Below are 22,647 nucleotides of genomic sequence, written 5' to 3' on the forward strand. Positions count from 1 at the left end.
AAGGTATATGGAGACCAGAACTGTGCTCAGTGCTCAGAGTGTGGTCTAACCAAGGTATATGGAGACCAGAATTGTGCACAGTGCTCCGAGTGTGCTCTAACCAAGGTATATGGAGACCAGAACTGTGCTCAGTGCTCAGAGTGTGGTCGAACCAAGGAATATGGAGACCAGAACTGTGCACAGTGCTCCAAGTGTGGTCTAACCAAGGTATATGGAGACCAGAACTGTGCACAGTGCTCCAAGTGTGGTCTAACCAAGGTATATGGAGACCAGAACTGTGCTCAGTGCTCCAAGTGCGGTCTAACCAAGGTATATGGAGACCGGAACTGTGCTCAGTGCTCCAAGTGTGGTCTAACCAAGGTATATGGAGACCAGAACTGTGCACAGTGTGGTCTAACCAAGGTTCTATGCAAGTTTAACATAACTTCTCCGCTTTTAAATTCTATCCCTCTAGAAATGAACCCCAGTTTTTGATTTGCCTTTTTTATGGCCTTATTAACCTGTGTCGCTACTTTTAGTGATTTGTGTATCTGTACCCCCAGATCCCTCTGCTCCTCGACCCCATTTAGAGTCTGATTATCCAAGCAGTGTGTGGCCTCCTTATTCTCCCTGACAAAATGCACCACCTCACACTGATCTGTATTGAAATTCATTTCCCAATTACACGCCCAATCTACACGTTTATTAATGTCTTCCTGTATTATGTTAAAAAATGTTACATTTTATAGTCAGAAGCAGGGAACATCTCATTTAATCACGAGGCGGAGCGAAGGATCGGGGAAAGGCGGAGAGGCAGAGCGAACGATCGGAGACAGAGGGAGAGGCAGAGCGAACGATCGGAGACAGAGGGAGAGGGAGAGGCAGAGCGAACGATCGGGGACAGAGGGAGAGGCAGAGCAAACGATCGGGGACAGAGGGAGAGGCAGAGCGAAGGATCGGGGACAGAGGGAGAGGCAGAGCGAACGATCGGAGACAGAGGGAGAGGCAGAGTGAAGGATCGGGGATAGAGGGAGAGGCAGAGTGAAGGATCGGGGACAGAGGGAGAGGCAGAGCGAACGATCGGAGACAGAGGGAGAGGCAGAGCGAAGGATCGGAGACAGAGGGAGAGGCAGAGTGAAGGATCGGAGATAGAGGGAGAGATAGAGTGAAGGATCGGAGACAGAGGGAGAGGCAGAGCGAAGGATCGGAGATAGAGGGAGAGGCAGAGCGAAGGATCGGAGATAGAGGGAGAGGCAGAGTGAAGGATCGGAGATAGAGGGAGAGGCAGAGTGAAGGATCGGAGATAGAGGGAGAGGCAGAGCGAAGGATTGGAGATAGAGGGAGAGGCAGAGCGAAGGATCAGAGATAGAGGGAGAGGCAGAGTGAAGGATCGGAGACAGAGGGAGAGGCAGAGTGAAGGATCGGAGATAGAGGGAGAGGCAGAGCGAAGGATTGGAGATAGAGGGAGAGGCAGAGCGAAGGATCGGAGATAGAGGGAGAGGCAGAGTGAAGGATCGGAGACAGAGGGAGAGGCAGAGCGAAGGATCGGGGACAGAGGGAGAGGCAGAGTGAAGGATCGGAGACAGAGGGAGAGGAAGAGCGAAGGATCGGAGATAGAGGGAGAGGCAGAGTGAAGGATCGGAGATAGAGGGAGAGGCAGAGCGAAGGATCGGGGATAGAGGGAGAGATAGAGTGAAGGATCGGGGATAGAGGGAGAGATAGAGTGCTTCTGCCGCCGAGAGATGAGGTATTTCCACAATCTCTCTCCCGGACTCTCCGGTAACTCTCACGGAGAGTAAAATAGAGTGGGATGTCAAACAGGCAGCCAACTATCACCAGTTTCCTGCAGAATTGAAACTAGGAAAAGCACCAAATAGATCGGAATTGGATGGGCTTTGTGGGACGTATTGCCAGGGCTACAAATGGCCCATTGGCGTAGTTTCAAAACACCTGACGTGGGGAACAGCTGGGAAGCGGGGCAGCTATCACTGCCTTTCCAGCACTACCGACGGCCGGGTGAGCTTTGTTGGGACTGAAATACCTGCAGGGTTTGCAGGGTGGCCTCATCCTCTCTCAGGTGGTCCTTCTGTAATTCGTAGGACTTCTTCAAATTCTTCAAATCTTTCAGTTTGCCCACAGGAACTTTGATGGAGGAACATCGAGCAAGAAACCTGGAAGCCAAAGCGAGACTCTTACCAGGCCGTTCACAACCTTGGCGTCCTATTTGACCCTGAGATGAGCTTCTGACCACATCTCCGCTCCATCACCGAGACCGCCTACTTCCACCTCAGTAACATCGCCCGTCTCCGCCCCTGCCTCAGCTCATCTGCTGCCGAAACCCTCGTCCATGCCTTTGTTACCTCCAGACTGGACTATTCCCAGTATTCCCCTGTTCCGGCTTCCCTCCTTCCACCCTCTGTAACCATCCGCTAATCTGAAACTCTGCTGTCCCCGTATCCCAATTCGCACCGAGTCCCGTTCACCCCTCACCCCCTGTGCTCGCTGGACCCACATTGGCTCCCGGTCCGGGAACACCTCGATTTTAAAATTCTCATCCTCCTGTTCAAATCCCTCCATGGCCCACGCCCCTCCCTCCCTATCTCTCTAACCTCCTCCAGCCCCCGACAACCCTCCGAGATCTCTGCCCTCCTCCAATTCCGGCCTCTTGTCCATCCCCCCCCCGATTCCCATCGCTCCACCATTGGCGGCCGTGCCTTCAGCTGCCTGGGGCCCTGAGCTCTGGAATTCCCTCCCTAAACCTCTCCGTCTCTCTCTCTCCTCCTTTAAGACGCTCCTTAACACCTCCCTCTTTGCCCGAGCTTTTTGTCTCCTGTCCTGATATCTCGGTGGGGAATTTTACTCTGATTTACGCTCCTGTGCAGGGCCTTGGGGACGTTTCACTCCGTTAAAGGGGGCTGCACTGTCGGAGGGTCGGTACCGAGGGGGGGCCGCACTGTCGGAGGGTCGGTACCGAGGGAGCGCCGCACTGTCGGAGGGGCGGTACCGAGGGAGCGCCGCACTGTCGGAGGGTCGGTACCGAGGGAGCGCCGCACTGTCGGAGGGTCGGTACCGAGGGAGCGCCGCACTGTCGGAGGGTCGGTACCGAGGGAGCGCCGCACTGTCGGAGGGTCGGTACCGAGGGAGCGCCGCACTGTCGGAGGGTCGGTACCGAGGGAGCGCCGCACTGTCGGAGGGGCGGTACCGAGGGAGCGCCGCACTGTCGGAGGGTCGGTACCGAGGGAGCGCCGCACTGTCGGAGGGGCGGTACCGAGGGAGCGCCGCACTGTCGGAGGGGCGGTACCGAGGGAGCGCCGCACTGTCGGAGGGGCGGTACCGAGGGAGCGCCGCACTGTCGGAGGGGCGGTACCGAGGGAGCGCCGCCCTGTCGGAGGGTCGGTACCGAGGGAGCGCCGCACTGTCGGAGGGTCGGTACCGAGGGAGCGCCGCACTGTCGGAGGGTCGGTACCGAGGGAGCGCCGCACTGTCGGAGGGGCGGTACCGAGGGAGCGCCGCACGGTCGGAGGGGCGGCACCGAGGGAGCGCCGCACGGTCGGAGGGGTCGTCTTTTGGATGAGACATTAAGCCCTAAGCCCATCTACCCTCTCAGGTGGACGTAAAAGATCCCATGTCCGCTATTTGGAAGAAGAGCAGGGGGGAGTTCTCCCCGGTGATCTGGCCATTTATCGCATTGGCTGTTTGTGGGATCTTGCTGTGCGCAAATTGGCTGCCGCGTCTCCCTACATTACACTTCCAAAAAAAAGTCCTTCATTGGCTGTGAAGCTTTCGGACGTCCTGAGGTGGTGAAAGGGGCTGGGTATAATTGGGGAGATCTTTGTTATGGATCAGTATCGTTTGCCCAACAGGCCGGAGAGAGCGGGAGGTCGGGAGTTGGCGAAGGAGGCAATCTTATGTAATATTTTCGCGTCAACAGGCCCTTAATTGGGAACACCCACCCTAGTCCTTCTGAGGATGTTGCAATCTTCTTGAAAACGCTGGAACGTTTACCCAATTCCTCCTGTGGGTTTTGAGAAATGTTTCCTCCTGGGAAAGCAATCCATTTTTATCCTCACCTCAACATACCTGTAGGCCGCGGGCAAGCTTAACAGCGCCAGAATTACCTTCGTCTCAGGTGGACCAGGTGTTCCTGACTGGCTTCCATCTCGGACCCTCGCTGCGGCAAAGAATTGCTGGCGGGATGAGAGAAACGCAGGTTTTAAGAAGAAACCAGCTGCTAGGGCCACAGAACAACAACTCCCATTTCTAGGCCCTTAACGTCGCAAGGCGTCCCAGGAGCATGTATCGGACAAAATTTGACACCGAGCCACGTAAGGAGATATTAGGACAGGTGACCAAAAGCTCGGGCAAAGAGGTGGGTTTTAAGGAGGGGAGAGAGAGAGGCGGAGAGGTTTAGGGAGGGAATTCCAGAGCTTAGGGCCCAGGCAGCTGAAGGCACGGCCGCCAATGGTGGAGTGACTGGATCACATAAAACGTTGTATTCCAGTCCCTATGACCATCCCAGATCTCTGCCCTCCTCCAATCCATCCCCCCCGACCGATTCCCATCGCTCCACCATTGGCGGCTGCGCCTTCAGCTGCCTGGGCCCTCCCTAAACCTCTCCGCCTCTCTCTCTCCCCTCCTTTCAGACGCTCCTTAAAGCCTCCCTCTTTGACCGAGCTTTTGGTCACCTGTCTCTACTATCTCCTTATTCGGCTCGGAGTCGAATTTTGTCTGATAACGCTCCCGTGAAGCGCCTTAAGGGCGCTATGAAAATGCAAGTTGGCGATGTTATATGCTGCCTTAAGACAACATCTCAAGCTTCCATTGGCGGAGTGTGCGCTCTGGATTTGAACCCAGGTCACAACGTTGAGATCGTGGACCCATTACGTGCGTTCAAAAGTAGTCAGAGCTGATTGAAGAAAGCACACTTTACCAAAGGGACACCTGATGAGTATTCTTAATCCTGTGACGGCCGTTATCAATGGTGACCGCTGGATATCCTCAATGTAACGTCAAGTACACAATACACTGCCCTTGGATCACCTCACGACCTCTAGTTTGCTAATCCAGTATAAGCACTAACCTACCGAATCCCTGACTGGTTTAATTCATTCTCCGAATGTGGGCATCGCCGGCATTTATCGCCCATCTCTCCTTGCCCTGATAACCGAGTGGCTTGCTAGGCCCACTGCGGAGGGCAGTTAAGAGTCAACCACGGTGGTTGTGGGGACTGGAGTCACGTATAGGCCCAGACCGGGTAAGGACGGCAGGTTTCCTGCCCTTAAGAGGGGACGTTTTCAACGACAATCCGACAGCTTCATGGTCACGCTTACTGACGACAGCTGTTTTTATGTCCAAAGCTGAGTAGAATGGGCCGATACTCTCTGGGAGTTTAGAAGAATGAGAGGTGATCTCATTGAAACAGATAAGATTCTGAGGGGGGTTTGACAGGGTAGATACTGAGAGGCTGTTTCCCCCCCTGGGGCTGGAGAGTCTAGAACCAGGGGGCGCAGTCTCAGGATAAGGGGTCGGCCATCCTAGACTGAGATGAGGAGGAATTTCTTCACTCAGAGGGTTGGGAATCTTTGGAATTCTCTCCCCCAGAGGGCTGTGGATGCTCAGTCGTTGAGTATATTCAAGGCTGAGATGGATGGATTTTTTGGGGAATCAAGGGATACGGGGATCGGGCAGGAAAGTGGAGTTGAGGTCGAAGACCGGCCGTGATCTGATTGAATGGCGGAGCAGGCTCGAGGGGCCGAATGGCCGACTCCTGCTCCTTTTTCTCATGTTCTTATTTAATTCAAATCCTCAAACTGCCGTGGATTATCAGTCCAGGCCTCCGCATTACGAGTCCAGTAACGCAACTGTAGCGTCGCCCTGGGATTGTTTGATGGAGCAGTACAGAGGGAACTTTACACTGCCTCGCCTGGGACTGCTTCATGCTGACACCGGCTGTCTGAAATGGGAGGCGTTTTATTACATAGAATTTACAGAAACAGGCCACTCGGCCCATCGTCCCTGTGCCGGCTCTGTGAAAGAGCTCTCCAATTAATCCCACCACCACCCCCCACCCTGCCCTTTCCCCCCGTCGCCCTGTAAATTTTCCCCCTTTGAGTATCTCTCCGATTCCCCCTTTTGAAAGTTATTATTGAATCTGTTCCCACCGCCCTTTCAGGCAGTGAATTCCAGATCATCGCGACTCGCTGCGTAAAAAAACATTCTCCTCATCTCCCCCTCTTTCCCCGATTATCTTCAATCTGTGTCCTCTGGTTCCCGACCCTCCTGCCCACTGGGAAACACTCTCTCCTTATTTACTCTCTCAAAACCGCTCCTGATTTCGAACCCCTCGATTAAATCTCCCCTCAACCTTCTCCGCTCCGAGGAGAACAATTCCCAGTTTCTCCAGTCTCTCCACATAACTGAGGTCCCTCATCCCTGGTACCAATCTGGGAAATCTCCTCCGCACCCTCTCCAAGGCCTCGGCATTAACACAATTCCCCTCCAAGTCTCACACCATCGCGACTTGGAAATATATCGGCCGTTCCTTCATTGTCGCTGGGTCAAAATCCTGGAACTCCCTTCCTAACAGCACTGTGGGAGAACCTTCACCACACAGACTGCAGCGGTTCAAGAAGGCGGCTCACCACCACCTTCTCAAGGGGCAATTAGGGATGGGTGATAAATGCCAGCCTCGCCAGCGACGCCCACATCCCATGAACGAATTAAAGAAAAAGTCACTGCACCCTGCAGCTTTCCAATGGGAATTACATACTACATAGCGATGTTGACTGCAGCAGCGATGTAGTCTCTGGTACTCTGGGGTAATGGCTTCCATCGAGCAGCCTTCGCAGCGGACACCCTCGCCACCTTCTGTTTGCGATCTGCGCAGAAACACGGAGAGAAAATGCACATTATTCCAGAATGAGGTCGTGTCCAGGGCGGGGGGCTGGGTTTGGCCCCCAGGTCCCGGAGGGTGAAAGGTCAGAGTCTGACCCACTTGCCCCACTACCGCTGCCCAGGCCTCGGTCATTAAACACAAATTCATCGTTTTACAGATGGCTACAGACGCAAAGAAGCTCAAAGTAAGATTGGAAAGTGCTCACTCATCTGATTGGGAGCATCTAATCTTGTCCTTTGTTTTTTGACAGGTGGTTCACTCTGTAAACGAGAAAGACAAATTAATGATTGGGGTTCATCGTGGCGGATGGAAATTTTAAGGCTGTTACTTTACGAAGGGCGTCACGAGAACCCTCACATTTTTTGTAATGTCTCTTTCTGCTATCCCCACTTATTTTCATCCCTCTCTTCCAAAGTACGGGCTGACCCCATCGTTCCCTAGGCACTGGTCCCAATCAGGGAAGATTCCTCATGTGTAAGGCTGGACGATTAGTCAAGAACAGTAGAATCACAGATTCGGCACAGCACGGGAGGCGGCCATTCAGTCCATCGAGTCCGTGCCGGCTCTTTACAAGGGCAATCCAGCTAGCCCCCACTCCCCCGCCCTTTCCCCGTAGCCCTGCAAGCTTTGTCCCTTCAAGTACTTATCCGGTTCCCGTTTTGAAGGCCATTCCAGATCCTAACCGCTCGCTGCGTAAAAAAGTTTTTCCTCATGTCGCCTTTGGTTCTTTTGCCCATCACCAATCTGGTTCTCCACCCTTCCGCCAATGGGAACAGTTTCTCTTTACTTAGGGAGGGAATTCCAGAGCTTAGGGCCCAGGCAGCTGAAGGCACGGCCGCCAATGGTGGAGCGATTAAAATCGGGGGGGGGGGAAGTGCAAAAGACCAGAATTGGAGGAGCGCAGAGATCTGGGAGGGTCATAGCATTTGGATATACTTGCCTTAGAGGCGGTGCAATGAAGGTTCATTAGATTGATTCCTGGGATGAGAGGGTTGTCCCTTGAGGAGAGATTGAGTAGAATGGGCCGATACTCTCTGGAGTTTAGAAGAATGAGAGGCGATCTCATTGAAACATACAAGATTCTGAGGGGGCTTGACAGGGTAGATGCTGAGAGGCTGTTTCCCCCGGGGCTGGAGAGGCTAGAACCAGGGGGCATAGTCTCAGGATAAGGGGTCGGCCATCCTAGACTGAGATCAGGAGGAATTTCTTCACTCAAGAGGGTGGTGAATCTTTGGAGTTCTCTCCCCCAGAGGGCTGTGGATGCTCTGTCGTTGAGAATATTCAAGACTGAGATCGATGGATTTTTGGGGAATCGAGGGATATGGGGATCGGGCGGGAAAGTGGAGTTGAGGTCGAAGATCGGCCATGATCTGACTGAATGGCGGAGCAGGCTCGAGGGGCCGTAGGGCCGACTCCTGCTCCTATTTCTTATGTGCTTGTTGCAGTCTGTACCTCTCGGTGTTCCATTTCAACATCCTCTTTCTCTGCAGCTCTCGATGTGGTCTTGGACGTGGTCTTCCTTGGCTTCATGACCCTGGATCGTGGGGCCTTTTTGCTGGCTTTCCCGGCTGCGATTGATTCTCGGTTTTTCATTCTTTAATTCCTGAAGAAACAGAATTTGGAAGAAGGTGAGGGAAGTCATTTGCCTCCGCATGGTCAACTTTCACCGGTCAGCGCCAAACGGGAGCTGAGCCCCAACGAGCGTCCACACGCCTGCACTTTCCAGCGGGCGTGACTGGAGACCCATTACGTTGCAGGAACCCTGGGTAATTGTCTCCTGAATTTCTGCTTGAACGCTCCCAGCGCACAACCAAAGCTCAAACTGAAAAGTTGTGCACCCCAAGATGGCCCATTCATAGTATCATGGTACGTTACAGCACAGGAGGAGGCCACTCGGCCCATCGTTCCTGTGCTAGCTCGGTGAAAGAGCTCTCCAATCAGTCACTGCTCTTTCCCCCATCGCCCTGTAAATTTTCCCCCTTCAAGTATTCCCCCTTTTGAAAGTTATTATTGAATCTGTTCCCACCGTCCTTATAGGCAGCGAATTCCAGATCATCGCGACTCACTGCGTAAAAAAACATTCTCCTCGTCTCCCCCGCTCTGGTTCTTTCCCCGATTATCTTCAATCTGCGTCCTCTGGTTCCCGACCCTCCTGCCCACTGGGAAACACTCTCTCCTTATTTACTGTCTCAAAACCCCTCCTGATTGTGAACCCCTCGATTAAATCTCCCCTTAACCTTCTCTGCTCTGAGGAGAACAACCCCAGTTTCTCCAGTCTCTCCACATAACTGAGGTCCCTCATCCCTGGTACCATTCTGGGAAATCTCCTCCGCTCCCTCTCCAAGGCCCTGGACATCCTTCCTAAAGTGCGGGCCCCAGAATTGGGACACAATACTCCAGCTGGGGTCTAACCCAGTGTTTTATAAAGGTTTAGCATCACTCCCTTGCTTTTGTACTCTGTGCCTCTATTAATAACGCCCAGGATCCCATATGCCTTCTCAACTTGTCCTGCCACCTTCAAAGATTTGTGGACTTATTAATGTATTAAAATCAAGGCGCAATTTCCCCAATATGAGCTCGATCACGGAGGCCAAAGACTCTCTCCAGAAGCATTCGTTCGTTCCTGGAGTGTCTGAGTGTTTTGCGGTAATTCTCCACACTTCCATACCTGCGAATGTATGAAATAAGAGGAGAGAAAAGACCCACAGCCCAATAATACTCAACCTCATGCCCCTTGACCCCAGTCTCTTGCATTTACGTTCAACAAAAGTCTCAAGGCACTTCACAGAGGAGAAATCAGAGCGGGGGGGGGGAATGGACCTCAAGCCAAAGGAGATATCAGGAGGGGTCAAAGAGTAAGGAGGTGGAGGGTTGGAAGGTTTTAGGGAGGGAACGTAGATCAGCGAGGACAGGGGGTGATGCACGATTGCATACAGGCATTAGTTTTGGGGGAGCAGAGCGTGAAGGCTGGGTAGGAGAGCGAGAGGAGGTCGGATAAGAGATTTAGCAGCAGATGGGCTGAGACAGGGGCGGAGGCAGACGATGTGGGTTCAGGAGCTTGGCTAAGGGTCAAATAAGATGCCAAGACTACAAACAGTCCTGGTTCAACACAAAATCACTAAAAGTAGCGACGCAGGTTAATAAGGCCATAAAAAAAAGGCAAATCAAGCACTGGGGTTCATTTCTAGAGGGATAGAATTGAAAAGCAGAGAAGTTATGTTAAACTTGTATAGAACCTTGGTTAGACCACACTCGGAGCACTGTGCACAGTTCTGGTCTCCATATACCTTGGTTAGACCACACTCGGAGCACTGTGCACAGTTCTGGTCTCCATATACCTTGGTTAGACCACACTCGGAGCACTGTGCACAGTTCTGGTCTCCATATACCTTGGTTAGACCACACTCGGAGCACTGTGCACAGTTCTGATCTCCATATACCTTGGTTAGACCACACTTGGAGCACTGTGCACAGTTCTGGTCTCCATATACCTTGGTTAGACCACACTTGGAGCACTGTGCACAGTTCTGGTCTCCATATACCTTGGTTAGACAACACTTGGAGCACTGTGCACAGTTCTGGTCTCCATATACCTTGGTTAGACAACACTTGGAGCACCGTGCACAGTTCTGGTCTCCATATTATAGAAAGGAGAATTGGAGAGGGTGCAGAAAAGATTCACAAGGATAGACCCTTGGGGGACTCTGGAGGTAACAGAGCGGGAGCAGGGAGAGAAGCCGTTGTGGGTGATTCTCTGTCTCTCACCTGTCCAGTCGTAGCCAAACAAAAACAGAGTTTCAATTGAGACAATGCAAAACATACCCATGACATTCAATTGTATGAAAGCTTTATCAACGTATATAAATAGATGTGTTGAAATTGTTTTTTTCCCTGAAACTTTGTTGTTAAATGAGATAGATACGGACTCAAAACCGCTCCCAGTTGGTCTGGCCTATTTCAGCCTCAATGAACGTCAAATTGACAGAAGCCACCGGGTGGTTGCTATGGGGAAAACGTCAATTTGTTCCATGCACTCTGAATCCCCACGGTGTTGGTATCAAGACTGCCTCCCACTCGTTAGGCATTTTTCTTCTCAAAACCGGAGAGAATGGCTCTTTCGTCTTTCCTGTCCCCGACCGCATTCGGATTTAAGTGATTACTGGAACCTCGGTGGTGGTCCTGTGTCATTGTGTGATTTAACACTGCACAAAATGCCCCCAAAAAATTGGTGATCCAGTTGGAATTCACTCAAAGGTCGGGCTCCACAGGAACAGGAACAGGCCCATTCGGCCCCTCGAGCCTGTTACTCAAGAACAGGCCCATTCGGCCCCTCGAGCCTGTTACACAAGAACAGGCCCATTCGGCCCCTCGAGCCTGTTACACAAGAACAGGCCCATTCGGCCCCTCGAGCCTGTTACTCAAGAACAGGCCCATTCGGCCCCTCGAGCCTGTTACTCAAGAACAGGCCCATTCGGCCCCTCGAGCCTGTTACTCAAGAACAGGCCCATTCGGCCCCTCGAGCCTGTTACTCAAGAACAGGCCCATTCGGCCCCCTCGAGCCTGTTACACAAGAACAGGCCCATTCGGCCCCTCGAGCCTGTTACACAAGAACAGGCCCATTCGGCCCCTCGAGCCTGTTACACAAGAACAGGCCCATTCGGCCCCTCGAGCCTGTTACACAAGAACAGGCCCATTCGGCCCCCTCGAGCCTGTTACACAAGAACAGGCCCATTCGGCCCCTCGAGCCTGTTACACAAGAACAGGCCCATTCGGCCCCTCGAGCCTGTTACACAAGAACAGGCCCATTCGGCCCCCTCGAGCCTGTTACACAAGAACAGGCCCATTCGGCCCCTCGAGCCTGTTACACAAGAACAGGCCCATTCGGCCCCTCGAGCCTGTTACACAAGAACAGGCCCATTCGGCCCCTCGAGCCTGTTACACAAGAACAGACCCATTCGGCCCCTCGAGCCTGTTACACAAGAACAGGCCCATTCGGCCCCTCGAGCCTGTTACACAAGAACAGGCCCATTCGGCCCCTCGAGCCTGTTACACAAGAACAGGCCCATTCGGCCCCTCGAGCCTGTTACACAGGAACAGGAGGAGGCCCATTCGGCCCCCTCGGGCCTGTTACACAGGAACAGGAGGAGGCCCATTCGGCCCCCCTCGAGCCTGTTACACAGGAACAGGAGGAGGCCCATTCGGCCCCCCTCGAGCCTGTTACACAGGAACAGGAGGAGGCCATTCAGCCCCCTCGAGCCTGTTACACAGGAACAGGAGGAGGCCCATTCAGCCCCTCGAGCCTGTTACACAGGAACAGGAGGAGGCCCATTCAGCCCCCCTCGAGCCTGTTACACAGGAACAGGAGGAGGCCCATTCAGCCCCCCTCGGGCCTGTTACACAGGAACAGGAGGAGGCCCATTCGGCCCCTCGAGCCTGTTACACAGGAACAGGAGGAGGCCCATTCAGCCCCCCTCGGGCCTGTTACACAGGAACAGGAGGAGGCCCGTTCAGCCTCTCGAGCCTGTTACACAGGAACAGGAGGAGGCCCGTTCAGCCTCTCGAGCCTGTTACACAGGAACAGGAGGAGGCCCATTCAGCCCCTCAAACCTGTTCCAATTCAATCAGATCATGGCTGGTCTGAGCTCCATTTACTGGCCTTGGTTTCGTAACTTTTACCAAGCCAAAATCTAACAATCTTATCCCTTTTTCACCTTATTTTGACACTTGGGATTCCACAGATTTCAAAGCAGTTATCAGCAATGTGTCGATGTTCTAAGGCATAGGCTCTCTCGGCCACACGACACTCTCGCGGCGAGGGTCTCTTTGCAACGCTACGGCGTCAGGCGCTGCGTCTTGCTGTCCCTCCACGTTATCGGCAGCAGGATCTCTCGGCCAGACGACGCTCTCGCGGCGGGGGTCTCTGGGCAAGGCGAGGGTATCGGGGACGGGATCGGGGGCCCGGTCCCTCTGGAGCCCCGCGCTTGGGGACAGAGGGTCTCTGGGCCACACCACACTCTCCCGGCGAGGCTCCCTGGGCAACGCTAGGTTCTCAGGAGCGCGGTCCCGCTGTAACACTGCGCTAGGGGACAGAGGGTCTCTGGGCCACACCACACTCTCCCGGCGAGGCTCCCTGGGTAACGCTAGATCGTCAGGAGCGCGTTCCCGCTGTAACACTGCGCTAGGGGACAGAGGGTCTCTGGGCCACACCACACTCTCCCGGCGAGGCTCCCTGGGTAACGCTAGATCATCAGGAGCGCGTTCCCGCTGTAACACTGCGCTAGGGGACAGAGGGTCTCTGGGCCACACCACACTCTCCCGGCGAGGCTCCCTGGGTAACGCTAGATCATCAGGAGCGCGTTCCCGCTGTAACACTGCACTAGGGGACAGAGGGTCTCTGGGCCACACCACACTCTCCCGGCGAGGCTCCCTGGGTAACGCTAGATCATCAGGAGCGCGTTCCCGCTGAAACACCGCACTAGGGGACAGAGGGTCTCTGGGCCACACCACACTCTCCCGGCGAGGCTCCCTGGGAAACGCTAGGTTCTCAGGAGTGCGGTCCCGCTGAAACACCGTGCTAGGGGACAGAGGGTCTCTGGGCCACACCACACTCTCCCGGCGAGGCTCCCTGGGAAAAGCTTGACTCTCGGGAACAGGGCCCCTCTGCTGCCCCGCGTCTTGCGGCCAAAGGAACCGTGCGGGATCAAGGTCTGCGTTGGCGTTAAACAATTGTACGTTGTCGCTCTCTGGATCAGCGTCTCTTTGTTGCGCTGCATTGGCGCTGCACAAATTCAGGTTGCTGTTGTTGTTGTTGAGATTATTTTCATTGGCGCCTCTCTGCAGCGCGGACTCTTGTGGCCGAATTAGGTTCTCAAACCGACAGTCTCTGGGCAGCAGGCCAGCAGGATCGAGGTCGCGTCGCACCAGCGTGCGAAGAGGGGCAGTGCTTTGCGACCAAACGACTCGCTCTCTCGGCAACGGGTTGTTCTCAGGAGCAATGTCTCTCTGCAACACAATGTTCTGCGGCACAGTGTCTTCCGGCCAAGCAATTCGGTCGGGCCAGTGCACCCTCGGCCTGGTCGGGTCGGCTCGCGACAACGGGCTATCGGCGGCAATTTGCGGCCAGAGGATGTACTCACACTGATGCTCCCTCTGGAGCACTATGTTATTGGGAACGGGGCCTCGGCACTGATTCTGGGGTACAGGCTGTCTTTGCAACGTAACACCATCATGTCGGGATGGCCTGGGCAGGGTTACATTACTGGACGCCTCGGTCTGAAGCCACGGGTAGCTCCTCAAACTTCTGACTGGCCTCCCAGTTTCTCTTGGCAATGCGAGGCAATTATCTGACGTGCTGCTCGCCAAAACATTGATTTCAGGCAGAGGGAATCTCTGCAACAGACGCACCTCTCGGCGAGGGTATCTCTGCGGCACAACTTCCTCGTGTCCTGGCGCTCGCTGCCACAAGCCAAACTGGTTCCCAGAGTTTGGCGGCCATAACATGCGCTGGGTCCAATTCCACTGGCCAAGCGAGGTCCCTGCACCCAGATGGTTTCGATTGCCCGAGCGAAGCTTCAGAGGGCCACAGAAGGCTCGGGCAGCAAGGCTTTTGCTCACGTGGGTCTTCCGTTTACCGACGCCCTTGGCTTTCCGCTGGCACGGGGGTGCTCTCCGACCAACGGCTCGCGAACTAACAGCTCTTTGCCGATAGGGCGCTCTCGCGCCCGCGCACCGGCGGCAATACCCTGCTCTCGAGCGTGCGGGTAGCCGTGTCGCTTTCAGACTCCATCGGGCGCGTGACCTTCTCCCATGCGGGCTAACTCGCTGGCGCACTGACTTGTGGGCAACCCTCTTCCGTCGGCAAGGTGCTCCCGCAGAAGCTGTCCTTCTCCGACTTGGCGCTCTCGTGCCAGCAGCCCGTCTCCGAATTGGCGCTCGCGAAACAGCAGCCCGTCTCTGAATTTGCGATCTCGAACTAGCAGCCCGTCTCTGAATTGGCGCTCGCGAACCAGCAGCCCGTCTCCGGCTTGGCGCTCGCGAAACAGCAGCCCGTCTCCGGCTTGGCGCTCTCGAAACAGCAGCCCGTCTCCGGCTTGGCGCTCTCGAAACAGCAAGCCGTCTCCGAATTGGCGCTCGCGAACCAGCAGCCCGTCTCCGGCTTGGCGCTCGGGCGGCAGCGGCGCTTCGTCTAGCAGACGGCCGCGTGCAAGAGGCCTTTCGTCTGGTCGATGCTCTGGCACCAGTCTCCCCGCGCTGACGAGAGGCTCCAGCGCAAACAGTCGGTGGTCGATGGCCGGATCTCGCCCTCGCAGTTTGCCCCCGACGGCGGGAGCGGGCAGGCTCGAGGCGACGCGGTGGCCCGACGGAGGCTCGGCTCGGCCAGCCCGAACCCCTTGCGGAAATCCTCGGTCGGCGTCCGCCGTTAGCGCCGCATGGCGCTCTTGCGCCTGTGGTGCGCTGCACACGCGCCACTCTGTTGTGGAAGCTCTCACAAGTCTCTCCAACTAAGAATCGGACACAAGCACACGCCACCTCTTTAAGCTTGAGATGGGGGGCTCTGGTGAGCAAGGAAAAAGTTGGGTTGCATTGCGCACTGCGAGGCGGGTGTCTTGCTGACCTCTGGCGGGGGGTTCTTAGCCTCTAACTTCCAGTCTCTCAGTTGTTTGGCTCTCCCGATAGGCGGTCTCTCGGCCACGTTGCTCACTTGGTGGCCGTTTTCTCGGTTACGTTGCTTCCTTGCTGGCGGATCTAGATGTCTCTCTCTCTCTCTCGAAGGTGGGGCGTTGCGGGGTGGTGATGGGGGGGGAATGCTTACCTGTTTGGGGTTCGCTCTTATTGCTGAGTGAGAGGGCGGGAAGCGGACATATCTCAAGTCACATTACTACTTCTCAGTCTCTTTCATGCCAACTGGCACCCACACCACCCCGCCCCCCTCCTCCTCCTCCTCCTCCTCGCTCCTCGCTCCTCGACCGCGGTCTCCCAGTCCGTCGGCGAAAACCCGGCCGGTTAACGCGCGGTGGCGGCGAAGGATCCTCCGGTCACATGCCGCTGTGTCTCCGTCACACGGCGGTCGCCGCGGGAGGTCGCAATGTCGCACGAATCCCCCCCGCCCGGTGGTCTTCCGGTCATGTCAGCCTCCCTGCCCTTCGATGATCGGCCGCTTCTTCTTCCTTTTCCGGTCAAGTTGGCCGCTTTTTTTTTGTTCGGTCAAGTTGGCCGCTTTTTTTTTTTTCGGTCAAGTTGGCCGCTTTTTTCTTTTGGTCGAACTTCAGAATAAAATGTTCTTCCAGTTTGTTCTGGCTTTCTTCCTCCTCCCAACACACCCACTCCCCATCACAGGGTGATGAAGAATGAGGGAAAAACAACAACATTGGAACGACCAAAACTCGAATCATTTTAATGGCGGCGACCAACGGCCGTTTCCAACCGTCACCCCAACCGCCAGTGGCGCGAGGGGGGGGGGGGGGGAGAAGGGCGCCTGCGCACTGGAGAGAGAGGGGGGAGGGGGGGAGAGAGTGGCGCCTGCGCACTAGCGAGAGAGAGAGTGGGAGGGGAGAGGGAGAGAGTGGCGCCTGCGCACTAGCGAGAGAAGGGGGAGAGTGGCGCCTGCGCACTAGCGAGAGAGAGAGTGGGAGGGGAGAGGGAGAGAGCGGCGCCTGCGCACTAGCGAGAGAAGGGGGAGAGTGGCGCCTGCGCACTAGGGAGAAAGGGAGAGGGAGAGTGGCGCCTGCGCACTAGCGAGAGAAGGGGGAGAGTGGCGCCTGCGCACTGGAGACAGAGAGAGTGGGAGGGGAGAGGAGAGAGTGGCGCCTGCGCACTAGCGAGAGAGAGAGGGGGAGAGTGGCGCCTGCGCACTGCAGAGATAGGGAGGGGGAACCACGTGACCCCGGCGGAGCCCGCGCTTTGAGCCCGCTCCCTGACCCCTGACCCCCCCTCCCCGGGAGGGTTGGCACCATCCCAGCTCTTAAAGGAGCCAACACCCTGTTCCTCTTTTGGTTTTGTTTGCCAGATGTGTTCTTTTTTTTATAAAAAAACAAATGTTTTCTGGAGAGTTCATACAATTAAAAGGTCACATACAATCACAGAAAGGTTACAGCACGGAAGGAGGCCACTCGGCCCATCAGGTCCGTGCCGGCTCGATGCGAGAGCAATCCAGCCAGTCCCACTCCCCCGCCCTATCCCCGTAGCCCCTGCACATTTTTTTCCTTTCAATTCCTTATCCAGTTCCCCGTTTGAAGGCCATGATTGAATCTGCCTCCACCTCCCCCTCGGGCAGTGCGTTCCAGATCCCGACCACTCGCTGGGTAAAAAAGTTTTTCCTCATGTCCCCTTTGGTTCTTTCACCAATCGCCTTAAATCTACGTCCTCTGGTTCTTGACCCTTCCGCCAATTGGAGCAGTTTCTCTCCATCTACTCTGTCTGGACCCTTCCTGATTTTGAACCCCTCGATCGAATCTCCTCACAACCGTCTCTGTCCCAAGGAGAACAACCCCAGCTTCTCCAGTCTGTCCACGTAACTACAGTCCCTCATCCCTGGAATCATTCTAGGAAATCTCTTCTGCACCCTCTCTAAGGCCCTCACATCTTTCCTAAAGTGCGGTGCCCAGAACTGGACACAATACTCCAGTTGTGGCCGAACCAGTGTTTTATATAAAGGTCCATCATGACTTCCTTGCTTTTGTGCTCTGTGCCTCCATTTATAAAGCCCAGGATCCCGTCTGCTTTTTTAACCACTTTCTCAACCTGCCCGGCCACTTTCTCCAGATCTCTCTGTTCCCGTGTCCTCTGGTTCTTTCCCCGATTATCTTCAATCTGCGTCCTCTGGTTCCCGACCCTCCTGCCCACTGGGAAAACACTCTCTCCTTATTTACTCTCTCAAAACCCCTCCTGATTTCAAACCCCTCGATTAAATCTCCCCTTAACCTTCTCCGCTCCGAGGAGAACAATTCCCAGTTTCTCCGGTCTCTCCGCAGAACTGAGGGAGCCCCCGAGTCGTGTTTGCAGCAACGGCGGCAGAAAGCGAAAATTAAAATGGCGGGAGAAAAGAGAGAAAAAAAAAATCGACGAGCGCCCAGAGAAAGGAAGAAAATTTCAATTTTCCGTTCCGTTAAAAACATCCGTTTTGGAAACCTCCGAGGGACAGCCTCGAGGGGCTGAACGGCCTCCTTCTGTTACTGTGTTACAGATCCGAGGGGGGGGGGCGGGAACGGGCCTCCTCCTGTTCCTGCGCGTCAGGTTGGAGGGGCTGAACGGCCTCATGCTGTTCCCGTGTATCAGGGTTGGAAGGGAGGGGGGGGCGGGAATGGGCCTCCTCCTGTCGCCAAGTAACAGGCTCGAGGGGCTGAACGGCCTCCTCCTCTTCCTGCGACGCTCTCCGTACGAGCTGGCTTGTGTTGAGCCCCGTCGTAGGCCTCAGCCCGGGGACTAAGTCGCAACGGCGGCCCGGGCGACGGTGCACGGCGACCGGGATCCGCAGCCCGAGCTCTCCGAAGCGGAGAGAGTCGGCCGAACGTCCCCGGCCGCTCGTTACCTTCTCCCCGGAGGCAGATCTCGGGGCTGAGCTCTTGACTTGGACGAGAGGCTGATCTCAAAAAAGAGAACGACCCTCTCGGAGCTTGACCGCACAAGTGGAGAGAGAGACTCCCAACCGGAGCGAGAGACCCTCGGCACCCACCTCATTGACGACCTCGACATCTCCGCGCCTCGAGAAGGTCGGGGAGGGGAGGGGAGGGGGGTTGTTGAAGCAGGAAGACGATGGGCCGTGCCTTTTGCTCTGAGGATCAGTCCTCGTTCTCCCCACCCCCCCTTGCACAGTCCGATCTCAACTCAGAAACCCGCCCAACCTGTCCGACAGCACCACATAGTGGGCGAGACCCGACTCGTCTTTCTGCAAAGAGACTCCTTCTTCAAAGGGGTCCCTGACGGAGGGATGCTCTCGTTTAAAGGGGTCCCTGACGGAGAGACTCCCTCGTTTAAAGGGGTCCCTGACGGAGAGACTCCCTCATTTAAAGGGGTCCCTGATGGAGGGATGCTCTCGTTTAAAGGGGTCCCTGATGGAGAGACTTTCTCATTTAAAGGGGTCCCTGATGGAGAGACTTTCTCATTTAAAGGGGTCCCTGATGGAGAGACTTTCTCATTTAAAGGGGTCCCTGATGGAGGGACTCCCTCATTTAAAGGGGTCCCTGATGGAGAGACTTTCTCATTTAAAGGGGTCCCTGATGGAGGGATGCTCTCATTTAAGGGGGTCCCTGACGGAGAGACTCCCTCATTTAAAGGAGTCCCTTGTGGAGAGACTTTCTCATTTAAAGGGGTCCCTGATGGAGAGACTTTCTCATTTAAAGGGGTCCCTGATGGAGGGATGCTCTCATTTAAGGGGGTCCCTGACGGAGAGACTCCCTCATTTAAAGGGGTCCCTGATGGAGAGACTCCCTCATTTAAAGGAGTCCCTGATGGAGAGACTTTCTCATTTAAAGGGGGTCCCTTCTGGAGAATTTATCTTATTTAAAGGGGTCCCTGACGGAGAGACTCCCTCATTTAAAGGGGTCCCTGACGGAGAGACTCCCTCATTTGAAGGGGTCCCTGACGGAGAGACTCCCTCATTTAAAGGAGTCCCTGATGGAGAGACTTTCTCATTTAAAGGGGTCCCTGACGGAGAGACTCCCTCATTTAAAGGAGTCCCTGATGGAGAGACTTTCTCATTTAAAGGGGTCCCTGACGGAGAGACTTTCTCATTTAAAGGGGGTCCCTGATGGAGAGACTTTCTCATTTAAAGGGGGTCCCTTCTGGAGAATTTATCTTATTTAAAGGGGTCCCTGATGGAGAGACTCCCTCATTTAAAGGGGTCCCTGATGGAGAGACTTTCTCATTTAAAGGGGTCCCTGACGGAGAGACTTTCTCATTTAAAGGGGGTCCCTGATGGAGAGACTTTCTCATTTAAAGGGGTCCCTGACGGAGAGACTCCCTCATTTTAAGGGGTCCATGACGGAGAGACTCCCTCATTTTAAGGGGTCCCTGATTAAGAGACTCCCTCATTTTAAGGGGTCCCTGATTAAGAGACTCCCTCATTTAAAGGGGTCCCTGACGGAGAGACTCCCTCATTTTAAGGAGCCAACACTGTTCCTTTTTCGTTCAATTTATCAGATGTATTTTTGTTTTAAAAATGGTTTCGGGGGAGTTCATACAATCACAGAAAGGTTACAGCTCGGAAGGAGGCCATTCGCCCCATCGAGTCCGTGCTGGCTCTATGCAAGAGCAACCAGCCAGTCCCACTCCCCCGCCCTATCCCCGTAGCCCCTGCACATTTTTTTCCTTTCAAGTCCTTATCCAGTTCCCCGTTTGAAGGCCATGATTGAATCTGCCTCCACCTCCCCCTCGGGCAGTGCATTCCAGATCCCGACCGCTCGCTGTGTAAAAAAGTTTATCCTCATCTCACCTTTGGTTCTTTCACCAATCACCTTAAATCTACGTCCTCTGGTTCTTGACCCTTCCGCCAATGGGAGCAGTTTCTCTCCATCTACTCTGTCTGGACCCTCCATGATTTTGAACACCTCGATCGAATCTCCTCGCGACCGTCTCTGTCCCAAGGAGAACAACCCCAGCTTCTCCAGTCTGTCCACGTAACTACAGTCCCTCATCCCTGGAATCATTCTAGTAAATCTCTTCTGCACCCTCTCTAAGGCCTTCACATCTTTCCTTTAAGGGCCTCCTCCTGTTCCTGTGTAACAAGCTCGAGGGGCTGAATGGGCCTCCTCCTGTTCCTGTGTAACAGACTCGAGGGGCTGAATGGGCCTCCTCCTGTTTCTGTGTAACAGGCTCGAGGGGCTGAATGGCCTCATACTGTCCCTATGTAACAGACTCGAGGGGCTGAATGGCCTTGTACTGTTCCTGTGTAACAGGCTCGAGGGGCTGAATGGGCCTCCTCCTGTTCCTGTGTAACAGGCTCGAGGGGCTGAGCGACCTCATACTATCCCGTGTAACAGACTCGAGGGGCTGAATGGCCTCCTCCTGTTCCTGTGTAACAGGCTCGAGGGGCTGAGCGGCCTCATACTATCCCTATGTCACAGACTCGAGAGGCTGAAAGGCCTCATACTATCCCGCGTAACAGACTCAAGGGGCTGAACGGCCTCATACTATCCCTGTGTAACAGGCTCGAGGGGCTGAACGGCCTCCTCCTGTCCCCCATGCCCTAATATCTCCTTCGGTGGCTCGGCGGGGGGGGGGTCTGAATTTACCTCCATCCCGCGTCCTGGGGCGGGGGGTTCATTCTGCCTCGGTTAAAGGGGCCATGTATGTTATTAAAGGTGGCGGGGGAAAGGGGGGCAATTTTAGAGACCGGGGGGTCAAAAAATATCGCCCCTGGGGTTGTGGTGGGGGGGGGGGGGGTTGATTGACAGGCGTCTGGCATTTCGACATCAGGGAGAGGGGGGGCGGGTTATCTGTGTGTGTGGGCGCCTTTAAGAGGAAAGAGTGGGCGGGGCGGTGGGGGAGTTGATTGACAGGCCGGCCGGCTTTGTGACGTCAGGCGGCCGGGGGGGGGGCCCGCCCCTCCTTGATTGATTGACAGCTCCCGGGCCAGGCAGCCGCCTTGATTGACAGCTCCCGGGCCAGCCTGTGCAAAAAGGCGCTGCTGCAGCAGCAGACAGGGGTCGCGGCGAGGGCGGGGGGGAGAGATGCAATGAATTGGAGCGGGTCAGCTGGGATTTCTCGGTCTGTCTGCTTCAAATGCAACCCCCCCTCCCCTCCTCACCCACCCAACCCCTCCCCTCCTCCCTCCCCGCGTTGCAGCAAGCGCATTAGAGGATGGAGGCACAGGTACAGCAGGGCTTGTGCTAATGCAAGAAAGGATTGAGCTGGACGCTTTCATCCTTTTGCAAAAATACAATTGCACCCAACAGCAGCTGCTGACCCCCCTCCCCTCCCTCTGAGGGTTTGCAGCAGACTCCCACACCCCCCCATCCCTGCAGGACGCCTATGCACTGCATTTTTGCTTTTGTGCATTCGCCCCCTTCTTGCATTAATTTTTATTTCTCCTTCTTTGCAAACTCTCCCAAGCCATGATCATGGAGGCGAGCACCGTGGTTTGGGAATGGCTGAACGAGCGTGGTCGCTGGAGACCTGACAGCGCTGCAGTGTGTCACCAGATCGAGGAGATGGTGAGGAGCAACGGGAGAGGCAGTGTGATGCTGGGCCAGGTGGAGAGCAACCTCTCCCCGTACATCATAGACCTGCAATCCATGCATCAGTTCCGACAGGACACTGGTAAGACGCAGAGAGAGGAGGGGGTTTGCATTAAAGCCCCCTTTAAGAGACCCCACCATTGCAACCAGCAGCAAAAAGCAATTTGCAATTGCCCGCAAGGAGTAAACTTCAGGCTGGCATTGGAAGGTGCAAAGTGCATTTCGATAATTGCACTCAACAAATGTTGGCCAAAATAGTCAAGAGGTTCGCCTTTAACTGGGTGAGGTTGCAAATTTGCAAGGGTGGCTTTGCAAATTTTGCAGGAGAGGTTGGGTGGGTGGCATTGGTGGAGGGGTGGTCAAGTGGGGGGCGTTGGTTGGTGGGCGGACGGGTGGGTGAGGGGCGTTGGTTGGTTGGTGGATGGGTGGGTGAGCGACGTTGGTTGGCGGACGGGTGGGTGAGGGGCGTTGGTTGGTTGGCGGACGGGTGGGTGAGGGGCGTTGGTTGGCGGACGGGTGGGTGAGGGGCGTTGGTTGGCGGACGGGTGGGTGAGGGGCGTTGGTTGGTGGGCGGGTGGGTGAGGGGCGTTGGTTGGTGGA

The 22,647-nt window shown here is 55.3% G+C and overlaps 1 protein-coding gene across 3 annotated transcripts in view; it reads right to left on the minus strand.

The window, feature by feature from the left end:
- cenpq (centromere protein Q) overlaps positions 1 to 18,697 on the minus strand; it is a 29,460-nt gene extending 10,763 nt beyond the window's left edge. Inside the window, exons 1-6 of one of the 3 annotated variants that reach the window (XM_067977099.1) lie at positions 18,546 to 18,697; positions 8,327 to 8,477; positions 7,080 to 7,134; positions 6,749 to 6,857; positions 4,098 to 4,166; positions 2,021 to 2,150 (exon numbers count right to left, since the gene is read on the minus strand). In XM_067977099.1, the coding sequence (XP_067833200.1) occupies positions 2,021 to 2,150; positions 4,098 to 4,166; positions 6,749 to 6,857; positions 7,080 to 7,134; positions 8,327 to 8,467 (504 nt within the window). In that variant the 5' untranslated portion in view covers positions 8,468 to 8,477; positions 18,546 to 18,697. Of the gene's footprint in view, positions 1 to 2,020; positions 2,151 to 4,097; positions 4,167 to 6,748; positions 6,858 to 7,079; positions 7,135 to 8,326; positions 8,478 to 12,585; positions 14,375 to 18,545 lie in introns of those variants that run through there. The other 2 variants (XM_067977100.1, XR_010959468.1) reach the window with 2 other exon arrangements.
- Positions 18,698 to 22,647: the final 3,950 nt, after the last annotated feature.

The sequence above is a fragment of the Heptranchias perlo genome, unplaced genomic scaffold (genome assembly GCF_035084215.1).
Source record: "Heptranchias perlo isolate sHepPer1 unplaced genomic scaffold, sHepPer1.hap1 HAP1_SCAFFOLD_1263, whole genome shotgun sequence".
Taxonomy (NCBI): Eukaryota; Metazoa; Chordata; class Chondrichthyes; order Hexanchiformes; family Hexanchidae; genus Heptranchias; species Heptranchias perlo.